Source organism: Rattus norvegicus, chromosome 14 (genome assembly GCF_021556685.1).
Source record: "Rattus norvegicus strain SHRSP/BbbUtx chromosome 14, alternate assembly SHRSP_T2T, whole genome shotgun sequence".
Lineage (NCBI taxonomy): Eukaryota > Metazoa > Chordata > Mammalia > Rodentia > Muridae > Rattus > Rattus norvegicus.
In genome coordinates, this window is record NC_141547.1 from 80,908,725 (window position 1) to 80,927,441 (window position 18,717).

The 18,717-nt window shown below is 51.4% G+C and overlaps 2 protein-coding genes across 17 annotated transcripts in view; one reads left to right on the forward strand and one right to left on the reverse strand.

The window, feature by feature from the left end:
• Cfap99 (cilia and flagella associated protein 99) overlaps positions 1–15,311 on the reverse strand; it is a 38,384-nt gene extending 23,073 nt beyond the window's left edge. For 4 of the 11 annotated variants that reach the window (XR_015636616.1, XR_015636620.1, XR_015636618.1 and 1 more), the window contains exons 1-4: positions 15,194–15,311; positions 7,674–7,802; positions 3,795–3,939; positions 2,719–2,813 (exon numbers count right to left, since the gene is read on the reverse strand). Coding sequence is in view for 4 of the 11 variants with exons in the window: in NM_001446994.1 (NP_001433923.1) it covers positions 2,719–2,813; positions 3,795–3,939; positions 7,674–7,787 (354 nt within the window). In the remaining 7 variants the exon portion in view is untranslated. 11 annotated transcript variants of the gene reach the window in all.
• Positions 15,312–15,514: 203 nt separating this feature from the next.
• Positions 15,515–18,717, forward strand: part of Zfyve28 (zinc finger FYVE-type containing 28) — an 85,907-nt gene continuing 82,704 nt past the window's right edge. For 5 of the 6 annotated variants that reach the window (XR_015636627.1, XR_015636626.1, XR_015636624.1 and 2 more), the window contains exon 1: positions 15,515–15,862. Coding sequence is in view for 2 of the 6 variants with exons in the window: in XM_087583205.1 (XP_087439331.1) it covers positions 15,824–15,862 (39 nt within the window). In the remaining 4 variants the exon portion in view is untranslated. 6 annotated transcript variants of the gene reach the window in all.

Here is an 18,717-nt window from a genome sequence, read left to right on the forward strand (position 1 = left end):
TGCCTCCCCGTGTAAGCACTGTCCTCCCCAGCTTCATCCTTACCAGCCTCGAGCTTCCTTGTGGCCTGTAACACTGTTCTTCACAGAGGCTTCCAAGGCCTCCTTCTAGAGCTTTCTACAGCTCCCCACATGGCAGCCTGCCCACTCTCCTCACTCATCCCTGTGGCCTCTCCCACCTTCTTGGCCCTTGCCCATGACCAGTGTCCTGTCACCCTTTTCTAATCTCTCAGCTGTCAGCCATGCACCTGAAGGTGAGACTGGCTTCTACAGCTGCCCTCTGGGGTTCCTGCCTCCTTCCTGCTGGCTCAATCCAATTTGGGCACATCCTGTGTTTTTTTCTTCCCATTTCCTCATTCCTCCCCTCATGCTCACATGAGCATCTCGGCAGAGCCAAAGCCATCTTTCTCACTGGGATGTGGTAGGACAGTACTATTAGAGACCACGCAAGAGTGAGAAATGGGAGTGGGGGCGCGGCTGGAGAGATGGCTCAGTGGTTAAGAGATGGCTCTGACTGCTCTTCCAGAGGCCCTGAGTTCAAATCCCAGCAACCACATGTTGGCTCACAACCATCTGTAATGGGATCGATGCCCTCTTCTGGTGTGTCTGAAGACAATGACAGTGGACAGTGTACTTACATAAACCAAATAAATGCATCTTTAAAAATATGTATAAGTATATAAAATAATATATAATTTGATATTAAATATATGAAATAATAATTTTTAAAGTAGGGAATGGAGCTTCCCATGGGTCTAAGAAAGCCCTCTGATTTGGGAGGAGGAGATGGCTCACTAGTTAAGAGCAAATATGGCTTTTACAAAAGACCAGAGTTCTGTTCCCAGCACCCATGTCAAGTTGGTCTATAACTCTACTCCAGTTGACCAAGGCTCAGGAAACTCTGAGGGCTCCCAAATGTGCGCATATCTATACACTGATATATATACATATATCTTCAATCCCAGCAATGGAGAGGCAGATCTCTCTAAATTTGAGGCTAGCATTATTTATATATTGAGTTCTGGGGCAGCCAAACTACATAATGAGATTCTATATAAAAAAGGAAAAAAAGGGGTTGGGGATTTAGCTCAGTGGTAGAGCGCTTGCCTAGCAAGTGCAAGGCCCTGGGTTTGGTCCCCGGCTCTGAAAAAAAGAAAAAGGAAAAAGAAAAAAAAAAAAGGAAAAAGAAGGCTTTTACCATCTGGCAGGTTTTGGTGCACAGGTGTGGGGTTCCTGGGTGCTAGAACTTCTAGCTCTTCCACCTGCATCCCCTTTGGAAGCCACAGACCAAGAAACGGCCTTCCAACCAACCGAGGCCGGAGATGCTCACAGCTATGTAAGACCAGAACACAGCAGCAGCAGCTCTTGAGACAGACCACACTACTGCCAACTTCACATGGCTTCTTCTAATCTCCAAAACAGGTAGAGGGACCCTAATGGGACCAGACTCGCCCAGTGGGGCACGGAGTATGGAGGGGGGAAGAGGAAGGCCTTGTACTGGCCACCATCCAACCTCTGCTGCTCTGGTCCCCGGAGTTTTCTTTCTCTTTGGACCTCACACAGGCTAAGGAATTATTATATGGCTGAGGTTTCGCTTCGGTCCTTCTCTTTTTTCATTTCTCCTTTGACACAGTGACTCAGGCTAGCCCTCCTCGCTCGGCCTCCAGAGCACCTGGGATTACAGGGGTCAAGGCCTGGCTCACATGAAGGTTTTGTGGGTTATTGGCACGAGTCTGCAGAGCTCCATGGGGTGGTCAGTGACCAGGTTCTGGCCTGGGGTCACTATTGTGGGTTGTCCTGGTGTTGCTCATGTTCTGCTGACTCTGCTTCCTCAAGAGGGGCTGCCCCACAACGAGGAGTACATCACATACTCAGGTGATTTCATGTGAACCTTCTCCCCATTCTAACTGGTCAAACAAGGCTGGAGCCTGTGCTTGGGCAATGGAAAGGAGAGGTGGGGCTGGAGGTCTTGGAGGGACTGTGGCCGAAGGAGACGGGAGGGAGGAAGAGGAGACGGAGGCCAGTGTGACGCAGAACCATATGGCTTCGAGGAATCGCAAGTAGCAAGGGTCTCAGAGCTGGGGAATGAATTAGTAAAGTGGTAGGTCTGCCCAATCTAAGCGTATAGCTTTCAATTATAACTGGGTTGTGTGTGTTTTTATATGGGCTTATTGGGGTAAGAAACTACTGCAAATGGTCACTGCACATCCCGAGAACAAACAGTATGTGGTCTGTACCCCCAAGCGTTTGGTGAGTCACCACTGCGGGACCAGGGCAGGAGGTAAGGTGGAAGTTTGCTCAGTAGTCATTTTGGATTCCAGCACAAGGCAGCAGAGACTGAGCCAAGTACAGGTCATGCTGAGTGTGGCGCTGGCCAGGGCAGTCCCAAAGCATCCCTCCAAAGATGCCATCGATTTTACTTCTTGCTCATAAGAATGAGGTCTTTGCTTTTTGCTTGAAATAGTTCTGGTTGTTTATCTGTCATGGGATACTTATGTTTATATGCAGGTAGGAAAGCCTGTCACTCACAAACCAACCAGACAGACTTCCCAAAGGCAGGCAACATTGTCCTGGGGGGGGGGGGTGTCAGCTGGTATTAACCAGTTTCTCCAGCCAGAGGATGAAAGGTGGGACAGGTCAGACACACATCTGGCTCTGGTTCTTGTTTCCCCGGGCTGGCAGCCTCATCCACAGTACAGTGGTGGGGACAGTGGGGCTCACCTTGCAAATCTTACCCACAGGCTGGGACTTGATGATGCTGCAGAAGAGCTGGAAGCCGAGCTCATCCAGCTGGAAGGTGGCCAGGTAGCAGATCACTGAGGAGAGAGGTGGTGTGAGGAGTGCCCAGCTGCCCTGCAGAGGGGCTCTGTGTGTGACCTTGGGAGAATGCTGCAGCTGCTCAGAGTCTTGCTGGACCTCATTCTGTCAGGGCACATAAAGACAGGCCCACATGGCAACTAGCGCTTCATGCTCAGTGATCATAGACCCTGGCTGCTCCGGGCTTTTAGCCTTCACACACACGGCACCGCATGTGGTCAATTCTCAGAAATCCTGGGATCTCTCCGGGCTAAGGTGATATCATCTCCACTTCTGTCCATTTTGTGAGCTGAGTCACTTTGAGCCTTTGGGTGTGGAGGCTCCTCTGAGAAGGTGGCTCATTCTCTATCGGAGCCAGGCAGTTAGGGCCAGCCCAGCTTTGCGTCCAGCGCCCGTCTCAGCCCACCAGTATGCAGTAGCCCTTAGCTCTCCACTTCCCTAGGCCGCAGCAAGGCCAACAGTAGATCCCAGGGCTAGATCCCTATCTGCTCTATGGGTAGCCCTAGCCAGCGACCACAGACACTGTGTTCTGTAAGTGTGGACAGTGAACAGAGGTGTCTCTCATATTGAATCTCTCCCTGGATATCCAGAATAGCATAGGCCTATTCTCTTCACAGGCGACAGACTATTTTGGCCTAAGCTGCCCTCAGGGGCATTTTCTCCCAGGTAAGTGGCTGGGAGTCCAGAGTTTGCAGGGGGCAGCAGGATCCATGTCTGCTTCCCCTAGGCCCCAGTTTCCCCATCTGTGAAGTGAGAAAATACATCTAAGCTGGGCCAGACACTTATGGGCACCCAGGAATCAAGGAGGGAAAGAACTAAGGCAGATACAGGAGGAGCTGCTGTGTCCTGAAGCTTGCCTGCTTGCTGGCCTCTTTCAAGTCAGCCTGTCAAGGGTCTGTGGCTAACTTCCTCTCGAGTCCCTCTCTGCAGTGGGCAGCGGGCCTGGGCCTCATGGACATGTGGAGAGCGGATACACGCACCCTCAAAGAGGCTGTAGTCAGACCACAGGCAGAGCCGGCCATCCCGTGCGTAGAAGGCATCCACCACGATGGTCAGTAGCTTCTGGTATTCAAGGCAGCCAGACAGAACCTCCAAAACAAACCCAAGCTTCTGGGGGGTCAGAGTCTGAAAAGGAAAGCCAAGAGAGAGAGCCCTCTAGGACCAGGAGATCAAGGACAAAGGTAAGGGACAGATACTCCCACATGGCTGAATAGAGGCCAGATAGTTCAGCTGCCCTAGAAAAGTGGACAATAACCACAGTGATGGGGAAGGCAGGACCTCCAGGGTGAATGGAGGCAAAGTGGTTCTAAAGACAAAATGAGCACGGAAAGCAATGAGACGGTACAAACACACAAGGACAAGTGTTGTGCAAATATTCTCCTACATGAGGATGGGTGAATCCACAGAGACAGACAGAACGGCAAGCAGGTGGCAGGGGAGGGGACAGGGAGCCAGGCAGCTGGTATTTCCTGGGGATGGAGTTTCAGGTCAGGAACATTAGAGGTTATGGAGATGGGTGGATGTGATGGCTATACAACCCCATGAATGGGCTTTGTGCCACGTGAAAATAATCAAAACTTGGTCAAAAGTATGTCTTGTGCATTTCAACACAACTTCATTTCTAATGAGGAATAAAACATTCTCCAAAAGGATGCTGCACGATTAAGGGAGATCTGCGAGAGCTTGTCTTGAATACAAAGCGGGATGGGAAGTGCTAGTTAGTCGCAGTGGGAGTTCTGTTCCCCAGGCCAGGCCTAGTGGTTGGTACACACCTTTAATCCCAGGACTTCGGGTGGAGGCAGGCTGAGTTCCAGGCCAGCCAGGACCACAGAGGAACCATCAACCATCAGGGTGCAACCATTGCCCCATCGCCCCACCTCTAAGCAGTGCACTGCAAGACCTTCACCACAGAAGCCTCTGGGGGACAATTCAGACCCAAATGAAGGGGTGACCTCTGTGTGTGTGTGTGTGTGTGTGTGTGTGTGTGTGTGTGTGTGTGATACATGTTAATTATTTTTAAAAGTAATTAGGGGTTTCAAAATGAGGTTTGAAAAGTAATTAAGTTTTGGTGGAAAAGGAAAATGAGGTGGTGTCTATAGTGCTAACACTGAGAGGGTTGGTGGACGCTCGATGCTGAGCCTTTCCATAAAGCAATTCAGGGAACGGGCTTCACACTTTAAATCATGACCCTTAACAGAGACCCTTAACTTCTGGGAACTTAAGGGAACCTTCCACAACCTGAAAGTGTTCATGTGCACACATCAGGGGAAGAGGTCTGGACAGCAGCATGGACAGGAAGCAGGGGCCAGCAGCAGGGTGACCAAAGGGTCAAGCATCATTGCTCCATCCCACAGACCAGTATGATGCAGTCATTAAAACAACCTATGCTAAGATTTACAAGAGGATGGCAAAGTAGCACAAACCACAGTGAAACTATGGGCTATGACTCTATGTCCATTGAATGCATCTGCCCCTTCTCTCTGCTCCTCTGCACTCATATTTCCTCACAGTTGGCCACCTCTTTAAACTTCTCCCTTTCTCATATTGCTGCAAACCCCAAAGCTATCTGGCTGCCTGTGTTCTTGTTAGTCCAGCCCCACAGCATCTTTTTATGCTAATACCCATTTGTTCACAGTCTGGGCTCAGACAAGACATTTTTCTGCTCACAACCAACCTCCCCATGGGCTAGCCACACAGACCGAGCAGCCAGGTCTGAAGGTTAGGCACACAGGCCCTGTTGGCCTTCCTGTCTATTCACTCCCAGTGACAGGTCCGGACCCTGGGCTGTTGGGGTCTCCTCTTGGTAGGTCCCTCTGCCCAGGAAGCCCTATCCTTCATCCTGCTGCTTCTCAAAGTTGGACTCTTTGCCACTTCCTGGCCGCCATGCTCTGTGCTGCCAGCCAAGCTGGCCCAGGTGAACGCAGGCAAATGCAGCTGAACCCATGCTCTGTGCTGCCAGCTGTAACTTAGCTTCATTTACTAGTACATCCAAATAAGGTCATATCCACATTAAGACGTTTCATGTACTTAAGGTATACAGTCTGCCTCTCATATGCCCTGTCCTGAAGCCTCTGTCAGCCTCTGCCTAGCGGTCTAGAGGTTGTGTAACTTTCTGGCAGGTGGCATCTCTGGCCTTGACCTGACAGTCAGTATATTACAGCAGGTTTCTGACGGCTGGAGATGAAAAGTATTGTTCAAACTGGGTCAGTACCCAGGGCCCCAAACCATGTTGGCTTCAGAAGGGCTTTGGCAGAACCTCAAAGACCAACGTCTGAAGCAGGAGCTGCCTCTGTGCCTGAGGTAGAGATCAGCTCCCTCCACTGCCGCCCGCTCACCGGATGGCGTCATGGTGCTAGGCTTCCCATAGAAAGGCACACAGATGGTCACCACTTTGTGAATTGCCAAGTTACAGCCAGGACCCATTTATGTTAACCTATTGGTTGTTAACCGAGAAAGTGCCTCAAACTAATTATCAACTGCTAAAACTCACTTTTCTGCAATGGTCATCAAAGACGAACAATACTAACTTCTCTCTGCCTTGCTTGAAAGAAAAGGCTCTTCTTCTAGAGAGCCCTGAATGACTCAGCAGTTCAGGGAGCATGTCAGGGAGTCCAAGTGGGTGGGGGGAGTGGCGAGGACAGCGGAGGAACAACTGGATGGCATAAAAAGGACCAGAAGGCAGTATGGCCAGTGGAGGGGACATGAGGATAGGTGGGTGAGCTGGGAAGGCACAGAGGAGCAGAGAGGCTCTGCAGAGAGGACACCTCTGTGTCATGTCTGTGGGGACATGAGAGTAGAGGAGGGCAGTGCTCCAACAGAGAGGCAAGAGGGAGCTTTTGCGGTGCATAGGACGAGGGCTATACCAGGGCTGAGGTGGGGTATGGGGATAGGGGATGCCTCACCTGAGTGAAGAAAGGACACAGTTCTTGATGACTGAGGTGAGCTGTCTGGGGGCCCATGGGGACCGAGAGACTATATATGCTCTAGACCAGACATATATGCTACTTACCATTGGATGAAACAGTCTAGGGTTCGGGAGAGAGGTCCGTGCTGGATGGAGGAACTGTACCTATCAGCAGGTAGGGCGACTCTCTCCTGAGTACCCTGACAAGGAGAGGCTGAGGCCTCTGTGGGAAGGAGACTCAGAACAGTTAGTGTTCAGAGAGGCAATCAGAATGCTACAGAGCTGCTGTGTAGGAAGGCAACCTGGGCAGAGTCGGATGGGGGTGGGGGCGTGCTCTGGAGATTTAACCATCCGGAACTCACTCGGAAGTGTAGCTGTTACTGTGACAGGATCAAGTGGAATATTCCAGAGCCATGCTCTGCCTGTCTGCCTGTCTTACCTTTTGCAGTGGGACATGCTGCTGCTGTCTGGATGGCTCAGCTTCCAGAACCTTGAGAGCTACATTCTGTACGGTTTTCCCAGCCTCAGGCCTGTTATAGCAATGCTTATAGACTAAGGGTGGAAGCACTCAGTAGGGCCCAGACTCTCTACTGGAGGCCTCTTCAGCTAGACACAACACACCTTGAACTGTGGCCTTAGGTAGGTCTCTGCCTCCTTCACTGCTCCTGTCCAGTCACAGTTCTTCCTATGAGGGGCTGCCTGCTATAATCCATCAGGGAAGTCCTGCAGCTCAGGGTAGAGCTAGGTCTCATGTGCATTTTGGATGCTGGGACCCTTCTCATGGCAAAGGGTTTCTACAGAAGGACCGCTGCCCTTCTAGAGAGCCTTGCCTGACACTTCTCCCCAGAGGCAGGAATGGATCTCACGCTGTTCACTAGAAAGTGAAGTGTGGACAACACATAATGTCACTGACGTGGTCTCCCAGGACCCTGTGTCTCTGCCACCCTGACCGTACCTGCTGTAAGGAGGTGAACACTGTCTCCAGGAATTGCTCAGGATTGTCCTTCTCAGGCTTAAATTTGTCAAGCTGCTTTATCACAGTCTCAATGCATTTTTCATAGTAGGCCATCTTTGGAGGAGGGTCCTAAAAGAAACCAACATGAGTCACATCCTTCACAGCCTCTGAGTTGCCCGTTTAGCTGTGGGCAGGAGTGGTCGAAGGCCCCTTACCTACACCAACAGGAAGCCCATGAGGGTTCTGGGTTGAACAGTGAGATTTTGGAGGTAGGGGTTTGGACTCAGGTGAACTCAAACTCACTATTTGATTAGTTCATCTCAGGCCTCTGTCTGTTAGGCCTTGGTGAGCCCACAGTTAAGTCATTGACTGCTCAGCCCTAGCCTTAGACCTCTCTGCCCGAGGTTTCAAGGCAGCCAGCAACACCCAGCTGTGTGCAGGGTGACTCCTGGGATGGGCTCAGGTCAGAAAGCAGGCCAGGTGGGTGGCTGGTTCAGCAGGTTCTACCCAGAGCAGGCAAAGATGACAGACCCAGGAAAGGCTGTGGGGTTCTTAGGCGCTGTGGCATGTGAATAACATGGCCCATGCTCACACACACAATAAACAGAAACGGTAAGACACATTTGGCTAAAATAAAAAAAAAAAAATAGAGGAGAACTGAACCCACCCTGCATCCACCCCTCTGTTTCCTCACTGCACTTGTGATATGGCCGGCTGCTTCAGGTTCCTGCCGCCTCAATCTCCGCTCAGGATGGGCCGCGCCTTGAACTGTGAGATTAAATAAAACCTTTTCTCCCTCAAGTTGCTTTTGTTAGTACTTATCATAGTAACAGGAAAAGAAAGCAAGGTCCTCAGTGTGGAGGCCAGTCCTGGCCAGCCACGCTGGGCCTAGCGCAGATCTTTGAAGATCAAGGAGCTACTCTAAACACCAATGAGAGTTTAAGAAAGACAGACAAGAGAAAGAGGACAGGAATATGCTCAGAACAGAAGGATGTCCAGTCAGGGCACGTCAATGCTCTTGGTAGGCATCAGGATTAGATCCAGGGGGTCATCTGCCAAAGGTCCTGCTTGACCCCTGAGCAAGTCCAGAGAGGAGCAGGCATAGTCTGGGAAGCTGAGGTTGAATCCAAGGGAATGTGATTGTGGAGGAGATGCAGATGGCTCTGTGTGAGGGCTCTCATCCTAATGCTGCAACCCTTTAAACCCCAACCATAAAACCATTTTATTGCTATTCCATAGCTGCAATTCTGCTACTGCTACGAATTGTAAGTATCAGGATATCTGACGTGTGATCCTGTCAAAAGGCTGTCCTACCTCCAAAGGGGTTGAGACACACAGATTGAGAATTGCTGCTCCAGGGTCACAAGATGAGGAAGCCAGAGGAAGACAATGGGGTTTTCCTGCTGTCTTTGTGGGGGAAGCCTCTCTGTGGAGGAGCTGCCTGGGAAGCTTCACTGAATAGTTAGAGGGGGAAGGCTGGGATCACTGAGGGCCAGAGCCCCCATGTAACCTGGCTGCATTCTGGGGCAGGGCGACCACCATGGGGCTCGACAGGGTTGCCGACACACAGGTAACACCAGCCTCCCTGAGAAAGGCCTCATGGAGTCTGGAAACTGGTTTGAAGCCCTGGTACCATTAATAGGCTCTAGGGGTGCACCAAGGATGTTCCATGGGCACCCAGGAAAGGCATAACTTAGACTCCTTTTCCTATGCCTAGAAACCCTCAGGGCCATCTCATGGTAGATTCCTCATGGGTCAGTGGGGCTTTGATAAGAAGCTGGAGGAGATAGTAGTCTTCTGTCTTAGACAATGTCAGATTCAATCCACCACACACATCCACACCTGCCAAATGCAGCCAGCTATGGCGTTGGATATAGCGAGAGGTCTGGGGTCGACCTGCACCCTGTGAAACCTACCTTCCTGGAGACTGAGCACTGGATGGTAGGAGAATGACTCTGAGGGCTCTTAGCATCCTCTCCCTCTCTGGTCACTCAAATTACCTTTACTGAGCTTCCTGGTGAGAGATTTGAATGCTGAGAGAAGGCTTCTGGGAAGTCCTGCCCACTCTGCTCCCCATTGCATGATCACTCTGAATGAGCAATAGATGGGCTTCATGCACAGTGGCCATTCTACCCTCTCTTTGAATATAGCTTCTCTTCGGAGGGACAGAGAAGGCCAGACATTTAAGTCTGCTGACATGGGTAGATTCAAGCACAAGAGGCCAGGATCATTTTCTGGGACTTGCTCTGTAGACTGGGAGACTTGCAGTTTCCCTTCTGGCTGTGTGTGTGTGTCTATATGTGTGTGTGTGTGTGTGTGTGGTGTGTGTGTGTGTGTGTGTGTGTGTGTGTGTGTATGTGTGTGTGTATGTGTGTGTGTGTGTATCTCCATGCTGAGTGAGCATAGTGATCTGGTGTGATTCTAGGTGTTGGAACTAGAGCCCCTGTCTGAGACCATACCTGCCAGGCAGTGCCCTGGAGGTCAGTTCCTGCCCTGGCTCTGCCCCTCCTCTGGCCAGTTCTGCAAGCCCTGATGTCATTGGCTATGCACGACCTTTGCCCTCTTTATCTGGAACGGTTCTTGGGGCCCTTTGTCCCACTCTGGATCTCTCCTAAGAGGAAAACAATCTCAGACACTCCAGGAATCTTGGCTAAGGGCAGCCCGTGGGTGTGGGGAGGTCCTTCCTCGTGTGTGTGTGTGTGTGTGTGTGTGTGTGTGTGTGTGTGTGTGTGTTTGTGTGTGTGTGTGTGTTGCAGGGGATAGGAGGGAAGCTGGACTCCTGGAAGCACTATTTATCAAGTTCTTCAACTGCTAGTTGTTGGTGTCTTGGTGGCAAACATGGTGCTGTCAAGTGGCTCTAAAGAGAACATTAGTTCTGATTTTCCATCTCTATAGTTTTCAGTATGTGCCCCAGCAAAACAGTTTTTCCCAGCCAGGTGCAGCTAATGGACAAAAGGCGTGTCTAGACACAGCAAGGACTGGCTCTTACTGCCCATGCCTCTGACAGCGTCAGAGTCCTTGCTGGGGGTGGCAGGGTGCAGGCTGCCGACTCTTCCGGTGTGGGTGACTCGTGTGCAGGGAATCTTTTTCCCCTGGCCTCACTTTTGAGATAGAGGATGCGTCTAGGTGAAGTCTTAATTCCATTCACTTGATCTCTCAGCCCAGTCCCTCCCAAGGCACCAAGACTAGCTGAGGTTCCTGAGGGCGTTGGGTGGGGTGGGAGCAGCAGTGGCTGCAGGGCTTTGGCCCTGGCTGCTCTGGGAGAAGTGGAGAGGTAAGGTCTTAAGAGTCTATTCCCAGGTTCTGTTGCTGTGGGACCTGGAGGGGTCTCTCAGTATGTCCCAAGCTTCAGTCCAAAGTCTCCTCTTTCACTGGGGTCTTTCACTGGCTTAGAAGCCTCTTTGCATATGGTTCCCGAACCTCAAGTCCTCCACCCTTTCTCTACTCCACAAGCTTAGGAATCTCTCAACATTGAGTTAATGCTCACGCACCTGAGGCCTGCCTTCTTCGCTCTGATGTCAACTAAACGCTCATTAAGCCTTGGCTAAGGTGGTGAGCAGGTCCCTGCCTCCCACCTGAACCTGGCCTCGGTCTAGAGTGATCTAAGAAAGATGAACACAAAAGTAGAAAAAAAGGTGTAACTAAAACAAAGTTATCTGATCTGAAAGACAGTCACAGGTGGCCAGGATAAAACTGGCCGGAAGAGCACACTGACTGAACCTAGGACTCTGTCATCTAGGCTTCTGTCACAGAGCTTCATCCAGACTAGACTGACTTTTTTTTTAAAAAAAAAAAAAGAAAGAAAGAAAGAAAAAAAAAAAGTCAGGGTTGGAGAGATGGCTCAGTGGTTAAGAGCACTGGCTGCTCTTCCAAGAGGTTCTGAGTTCAATCCCCAACAACCACATGGTGGCTCACAACCATCTGTAATGGGATCTGATGCCCTCTTCTGGCATGCAGGTGTACATGCAGGCAGAGAACTGTGCATTGACTGCATTCATCCCACACAATGACTTTATAAAATTATCTGCTTTTCTAAACGTTTGAGTTCTTTATACTATACATTTCAGTTTCATTGTCCCATTTAACAGGGGGATAGATGTTCGGATAGTATTTTCTAAGGAAACAAGAGAACAAAGTGCAGGTTGAGGAGTTTGGGGTGGGGAATCTGGTTCCCTATGCACAAAGAGATTTCCTTTCTGTGAGAGCCTGGGGTCTGGTCTCAAAAGTCTCACTTGCTGTCAAAGATGTGAGATAAAGAAGAACAGTACACACATAGCCCAGGACCCAGAGCGGAGAACAGGCAGGCGAACCCTGTGTTAGAGGGCTGGGGTGGGGCTCAGGCAGGAAGCACTAGCCTAAAACGCCAGGTCTTGGATTCCATTATTAGCACCATCAGCAACAAGGAAAACAGAACAGAACACAGACCAAATATTCTGGACATGGTGCTGAGTGGCTGCTCTTCCCCACAGGTTCAGGGCAGCAGTCAGTGAAGGCAAGGCAGCCACGGTAGGAGAAGACTGGCCAATGACCATGACACGTGCAGAATGTGAAAGGAAATGAGATGCATGCATCCCATGCACAAAGGAAAACAGAGATGGCTGCATTCTGGAGCTCAGCTCCCCTTCTCGGGAGTCATCATATACAGCCCAGGATCCCTAGTAGGATCCCCGACTCCTGGAGTGGTCCTGCCCACAGTTAAGAAAGGTGAGACTTTCCACACAGTTAATCACTCTCCCACCCAGGCGGGCATGTCCCGAGGTCTTTCAGGTGGTCTAGATCCTGTTGACACACTAGCCATCATTAGATACTCTGATGGAAATATTAGATTTTCCTTTTTTTTCCAGGAAGTTTCTAATATGGAGGCCAAGGTCTTGGGCTGAATTTATGTGGATGGGTTGCCCAGGGTGCCAGGGAGCAAAGACTGCTTCTTGCTTCCCTGCTGTGGAGCCAGAATCCCTCAGCAGAAAGGGTGGGTCAAGCGCCCTAGGCTGATCTGAGTCAAGGAGGATTGAAGAAATCAATTCAAGCCCTCTCCAGACCAGAATGGACCTCGGTAGAAAGATTCAAAAAGAATGAATGGAAGAACCAAACTGAAGGTGGGAGGGAGCTCCTGGGGGCCTAGTCTGCTTCTAACTATCCAGCCTGACCCCTCTGCTCACTGTGGGGTGAAGGTTGCCTTGTAGGAATCTGCACCCCCACCTGTGGCAAAGAGCCGGTGCACCCTGAGGGTGGGTAGACCCTGAACCCCCTCAGAAACTCACCTAAAGCTTGATCAAAGCTATCATGTCTATGGCTACAGAACAGGCACGGGCTCGGCCAACTATGAGGCATGCTTCGAGCCCCTCAACTTTACTTATTTCCAACTTATTTTTGGTTTTATTTTTGTCTTGTTTATTGTTGTTTTGGGGAAGGTGGTCTTGATATATAGTAGAGGATGGCCTCAAACTCTCCATCCTCCTGCCTCTGCTTCCTTAGTGCTGGGATCACATGCCCACATAGTCACACCTAGACTCAGCTTTACTTAAAAGAATGTATTTGTCTGTGTGCTTGCTTTGCGAGGGAGAGACAGAACCCACTCATGCACTGGGTTCTGGTCCAACACTGAGGCACATCCAAGTGCCTCAGCTTTTAGTTTACAGGTGAGCATTGAGACCTGGTTCTTGATCGATTTCCTCTATATGTGGCTCTTTAACTCCCTTCTCCAGTAAGGGCTCAATGGTCTGGCACTTTAGGTACCCTGGAAGGCAGGCTGAAGCAAGCAAGGAGGGTTCATTTCTATCAGATACAACCCACTACTACAGTCTCAGCCACGCCATCTCTCACGTATGTTTGAAAATGTCTTCTTTCCCTGGAACTATGGCTGCTCTGCTAAGTGTTTTGTCTTACCCCGTCGAGGTTTTGTCTTTTACTGTGTATCATAATGCTAAGTGCGGTGGGGGGGGGGGTTGGGAGTTGGGAGTTGTGGAGTCTGCACACAGACCTAAGTGACCCCGCCCCCCACATTATTTCTGATTGGTAAAGAAAGATGTCAACAGTCAATAGCTGGGCAGAAGAGTCATAGGTGAAGTTTAGGTTTCCTGGGCTTGGGGTCAGAGGAGGAGGAGGAGGAAGAAGAAGGTGCAGGAGGAAGGAGGAGAAGCCACCATGGGTTAGGTGAGCCCTAAAAATGTGTCCCTGAGGGCTGGCCAATTGGAGGTAAGAGCAGCCCAGATGACACATAGTAAGTAATAGTTCGTGGGTATCAATAGGAAAGTAGATTCTAATTGCACATAAGGTAGGTATCTGCCCAGCTCTTGTGCTGTTTAAGGCTTACTGTAGATATAAAGGTTGTGTGTTTCTTTTATCTGGGAACTAAATGGTTAAAGGCTGCTTAGAAACCTCAGGATGGAATTAAAACTTTCTACAACAAGCTATGAAGCCACTCCTTGCAGCTTTCTCTTTCCTCCTGAATAACAAACCCTGACTCTCGCTTGGACCTATTGCTACCCAACTGGTTGGTGACATTTCTCAGCCTCCTCGGAAGCTGGCTATGGCTACGTGTACAAGTCCTTCCATCTCTGAGAAATACTAGAGGATACACTTTGGGAGCGTTAGCCTGAAGTGTAGGACATTCCTTTCTTCTCTTTTCCAGTGGGCTAATGGCTTTAGGAGGTGACAGCTAGAACCAGGGCAGCTGCATGTATCACACACATGCAGGGCCTATGAAGTCCAGAAAAGGGGTTTGGTTATTTGGAAATGGAGTAACAGAAAGTTGTGAGCAGTCATGGAGGTTGCTAGGAAGTGAACCTGGAGTCTTGCCAAGAGCACCCAGCATTCTCAATCACAGCGCCATCTCCAGTCCCATGCCTAGCTTTTTTTTTTTTTTTCTTTTTTCCTGTGAGTTCTGGCATGCTGAGCCTCCTTCTTCTAACAGGGCAGACACTTTACTGACTGAGTTATCTTCCCAGCCTCAGAAGCAGTTTTTATGATGGGAGAGCATACTGTTGTGGACATGTTGACTCTAAGGTGATCTGTTAGTTGTACAAATAGTGAGGGACAGGCAAACAGGTCTGAATCCAAGTTGGAGCGAAAAATGTTTGTTTGTGAAACCGCGTGGCTGCCTGGAACTACACAGAAATGGATGGAGAGCAGCTTACAAGGAGTAAGAAGTGAGCTACAAAGCTGAGCAGGTCCAGGGCTGAAAGGCTAAGGGAAGATGCTGGAGCTGCTAGAGGGTGCACACACTGTATTATCTGGGTCACCTGTTGTTAAAAGTAGGAGGGGGCTGGGTTCGGTCCCCAGCTCCGAAAAAAAGAACCAAAAAAAAAAAAAAAAAGTAGGAGGGGGGAGGGGGGATATAAATCGGAGGTGGTGGAAAGCGCATTTTATTTTAGGACGTGGGAAGAAGAGCGCAAAGGAAGCCTGCTAAGGCCAGAAAATCAGCAAAGATTTAAGAACTGGAGAAAACGAGTTAGCGAGAAGTGAGGATGGGCTGCGCCTGGCTCCCTATGGCGGTCCCTCACCTTAACCTGCTCGCCTACCTGCGGGCCTCTTGGCCTCCTTAGGCCTCCACCTGCCCCCGCGTCGTCTCTCCAGGCACCGCGGGCGGGAGCGCTCACTGGCCAGCTCCTGCACCCGCAGATCGCCTAAGCATCGTTTAGGCGCCGTCACCTAGCAACGCCGCTCAGGCCCTGCCCGCGGTGGGCGCTGGGACTTGTAGTCCTGAGCCGCCCTCCCTTGGTGCGCGTCTCGGGTGGGGTGCGGCTTGGCGCTGGGCGGGGATTGGCGGCCTCACCCGGCTCGCCCCATCCACCACTTGCTGCGGGCCGGGGGCGTGCGGCGCCTCCGGCGCATGTGCGGTCGTGACCAGCGGAGGCGCCGAGTGCTCGCAAGCCGTGAAGCATCGCGCACCCTGTGCCCGCGCCTTTCCGCGCGCCCGCCCGCTCGCGGGTTTGGGTCGGCCGCGCGCCGCTCGCTGAGCATCCTTCCGGCCGCGCACCTGCCCCGCGCACCTGCAGCCAGCTGCTCGGCGCTCTGTGCAGCGCTCAGGATCCGCTTGCTCAGGCAGGTCCCGGCCCTGCCTGCGTGTCCGCTCCGCGCCGCAGCCGGACCGGGGCGCAGCGCTGCAGAGGGCGAGGGCCGCCCGGAGCGTGGCCCGAGCCGGCGCGGCGATGATGAACAGATTCCGAAAGTGGCTGTATAAACCCAAGGTGAGCGGCTCCAGCTGCGGACCATGTCCCGGCGTCGCGCTTTTCCCCCTCCAGGTCCCTTACCCTGCAGGTCCCTCCTCGATTAGACAGACCTCGTTTCCCTGGCCCTGTATGAATCCCTCTCTCCGGTTCCTGCGATACCCTGTCCCTGCATTCCGCGACTTGGACAGACCATGAACCTGGCATGCATTGACCGCTCTTTTCCAATACCAGACAGGGCTCTTTCTTTCGGGCCTGGGTGTACTGGCCTGTTTCTTCTCGTCTGGGTACTAGATGGGCACCAGCCCGCACCCAGCGGTCCCAGACTGCGTGCTCAGAGCCCCTACTTCTCTTGGTTCCCTCTTGCCTCACCGCAGATGCTCCTTCATCTTTTCGCACCACAATTATTCTGGCCTAGAATAGTGGGTCTCCCAGCTTCCCTTCGCACTTGTGAACCGACCTTCTCACTCCCCTTTCTCCAATCCCTAGGCTTTGGTCAGACCCTTTCTTCCCTTATCTTTGAGGTCCCTCGCGCCGCGATCCGGTCCTCTATCCCAAACCGGGTTAATTGGATCTTGGTTCAGTTTGCATCCCTATCCTCGTCCGGTAGCCGCCTGCACCCTTTTGGATCTCCGACCAGTCCTCTGTCCAGTCTCCAGATGAGGCTCCTGGAGCCTGCAGCTTCTGTGGGCCGGAGGTGCGATTCACTAGCTAGTTCGGGTCCGGGCGGCGCGCCCTGAGCCTCGGCAGCCGCACCAGTCGCACTGCGGGCGCTGCGTCCCGCTGCCTGCCTGCCTGGGGCTGTCGTCTGGGAGCCGGACCCGGTGCGCTCTGCTCCGGGGTGGGCGACGCAATGCTAGGATCCAGCGAAGATCCAGGACGCATCTGCAGCGCCCAAAGCTGCCTGTTGGGGGTCGGCGGAGTCTGGGGGACGCCAACGCTGGAGGTCTTCAGAGGGTCACGACCTGGGTGGGGTCACTGCAAAGACTAAGGGCGGGAGCAGTGCAGCAGCTACGTGCTGGTGTCTCCGAAGTCAGAGGCCTCCTTCTCATTGGCCCACCCAAGCCACTGACCCTTCTCCCGCCGTGACTAGCCACATTTCTTGGTTTAGGGTTTCTTCTGTCCCAGACTCTGTGAATGGTCTCTGAGGTGGAGCGAGCGTTCTGGAGAGACAGCTAGTGTTTGGAAGACTAGCATTCGAGGCTTGGGGGACGTTCAGAGACCTGAAACTCTTATGTTTTTTTGTCTGCCAAGGTCGGGAAGTTTTTCCTCGGGTTAGAGAGTGTTGGGGTGAAGGCTTACAAAGCATGGGGCCGCCCTTGATCAGCCTTGGACTGACCAGAAGGTATTCTGGATTCTTGTTCGCTGGTGCAGCAGCGCTTCGCGCTCCTGTCTTCCTGGTAGCCGGCAAATATGGTGAGGGTGGGAGGGGGCGACCCTTGCAATGGGTGGGGGCGACCCTTGCAATGGGTGTGGTTTGAGTCTTTCTTGCTTTTAGCCACGCCCTAGGCGTCTGGCCCTCTCTTTGCTGCAATCCCTTCAGTGTGCTCAGTCCTGCCTGCGGTTGATTAGTGGGTCTGCTAGCGGCTGCAGCCGCTCCTGCCCTGCTTATCTGTACAAGGAGTGGTTTTCCCCACTGAGTGAGTTTTTAGCGCAAGCAAAACCAAACCAAACAACAACAACAAGACAAGTTTCAGTGCTGAAAAAGTCGCTGCAGGGGTGGGATTTACTTTTTCAATAACAAATGTCAGGGGAGCAGGTGGCACTGTTAGCATGCCAAGCTACATCCCTGTCTCTCAGAACGCTTGTGGAGCGCTCGGGCCTCCAGGTGCCATTTCCAGCAGAGCCACAGTGGGAAAGGTGTGTTCTGTGACCCTCCTCACTGTTGGAAAGGAAGGAGCAGTGCCTATGTACCGGTTGGTTATCGCCTATACCTAATTCACAGTGGCCTTCCTTTGAAGTTGTGCTTTCTAGGTGCAGACCATGGCAAGTGGAGCGCTGAGTTAGTAACTCTGGGTGATTCAGCCCAAAGCCGTGTACTTTTTAGAAGGGAAGAGATAGGTTAGATTGCCCCCCCCAGCCCCCACAGCTGTTCTGTTCCTCATTGTCATTTCTCTGTCTGATACTGTCCTTGACCTCTGGACTTGAGCCACATCTCTGTCTGAGATCTTGCTCTGGCTATGACTTTCCCCCGGAGCTGGTGCCCTGAGGCCAGTCTAATCGTGAGGCATCTCTTCTTTGAGATCTGTCCTTGAACATCAGTGTCTTGATTGTTTGAAGCATTTGGACTGTGTTAATGTCTTCCTAGTAGTTTTTTTCAAACCAAAGTTTAGATTTTTTTTTTTGGCCTCCGATTATGAACGATTATGTTTCTCCTTCCTACTGATTTGAATACGTTTTGACACAAGTGAGTTGAGAGTCGGTCCTGAGATGATTCTGGGCCTGGCAGAGTTAAATGTTAGCAGTGTGGGATGTCTGGGGGAGATTGCTTCAGACATGATCCCCTTTCACTTCCTATTTAGATACACTGCTTAAACAACATTTAAACGTAACTACTGCTTTGGTTTACATTTGGGGCTGGGGACCGAACCCAGGACCTTGCGCTTCCTAGGCAAGCGCTTTACCACTGAGCCAAATCCCCAACCCCCTGCTTTGGTTTAAAACTGAACACATACAGACCGTGTTCATAACTTGTGGTAGAAATATTTTGAAAAATGTTGTTATTCCTACAGTTCACCAAAAGCAAGGCTTAGATTATTTCCTCAGTGACAAAAGCTTTGGTTTCCAAAGCACTAAAATCTATTTGAGTTGGAGGGAAAACATACCCAGTGACAAATATAATAATGTTAAAATGATGTCTCAAAGCGTTATATCCT